Below are 1013 nucleotides of genomic sequence, written 5' to 3'. Positions count from 1 at the left end.
TGTGTGTGTGTGTGTGTGTGTGTGTGTGTGTGTGTGTGTGTGTGTGTGTGTGTGTGTGTGTGTGTGGTACCTTGCGGATGCTCCCACTGTGGCTGCCCTCTGCGGGTAACGTTGACGGCATTTCGTCGTCCGAGGGACCGTCTGACAGCGACATCTCCGACTCTCTGTGAGGAGTAATATCAATATTATTTTACTCTAAAGCGTAACTATTTAAACACACTTGCCGTGCAAGGCCCTACATTTTAAACACAGTTTAATACACAGGTTTAACGCCAGTAATATTGAACTAAAAAACGGTTAAGTGTGAGCTAACGAGTCGTTTAACCACTTGCCTTGTCGCAGGTTCCTCCATCGTAAGGCAAAGACAAATACGGCCACAAAGCCCCTACATTTCTCCCAAAGTTGTATAACTCCAAGTAAACACAAAGGTCCAATGTTCAGTCAACCGTAGGGTGAAATAAACAACTTTTTACTCCTCAAAACAACCCAGTTTCAACTCATTACATTATGCTAGCACCTCCTCCGCTCGCTTTTTCTCTGACTCGTATGCAGCTGCGAGAGCTTACACGCCTAGGCGGGCCCTGAACGAAGCTAGCCAATCACGGTGCAAGCCTGTAAGAACGACAGATGACGCAGCAAATCGGAGTTGGAACGACGGCCTGAGCTGACCAATCACAAGTCACTCCAAGCGTCCCTCTACTCCGCGGGCCGTTGCTACGGCAACGTCGAGGGGCTGTGGCTCGTGTGTGGGCTCCAGAAAAGATTGCAGAAGCTCCACCTCCTCCACGTGAATTTAAATGACCGTAACTTTCATTTTAACTTGGTTTTGGGGGTGTTTTTTGTTGTTATGAATCACTTTTGAGTTCCCCTCGCAGTACGTCTTTCGTTCCCCCCAAATCTATAGGAGGAGTTAATGTGTTGGGCCAGTCCACTTTGGCAGTTTATGTAGACGCTTTTCAGATGTTGTGACAAAAAGAGATGTTGTGATACTTTATATTATGCATGCATTGCTC

General features: G+C 47.0%; 1 protein-coding gene across 2 annotated transcripts in view; it reads right to left on the bottom strand.

Annotated features, from left to right (window-relative positions):
• Positions 1-569, bottom strand: part of rhpn1 (rhophilin, Rho GTPase binding protein 1) — a 24646-nt gene extending 24077 nt beyond the window's left edge. For both annotated transcript variants that reach the window (XM_034880507.1, XM_034880508.1), the window contains exons 1-2: positions 333-569; positions 71-164 (exon numbers count right to left, since the gene is read on the bottom strand). In XM_034880507.1, the coding sequence (XP_034736398.1) occupies positions 71-164; positions 333-352 (114 nt within the window). In that variant the 5' untranslated portion in view covers positions 353-569. The remainder of the gene's footprint in view (positions 1-70; positions 165-332) is intronic.
• Positions 570-1013: the final 444 nt, after the last annotated feature.

The sequence above is a fragment of the Etheostoma cragini genome, chromosome 9 (genome assembly GCF_013103735.1).
Source record: "Etheostoma cragini isolate CJK2018 chromosome 9, CSU_Ecrag_1.0, whole genome shotgun sequence".
NCBI lineage: Eukaryota > Metazoa > Chordata > Actinopteri > Perciformes > Percidae > Etheostoma > Etheostoma cragini.
This window is presented reverse-complemented; position numbering and strand designations above follow the sequence as displayed.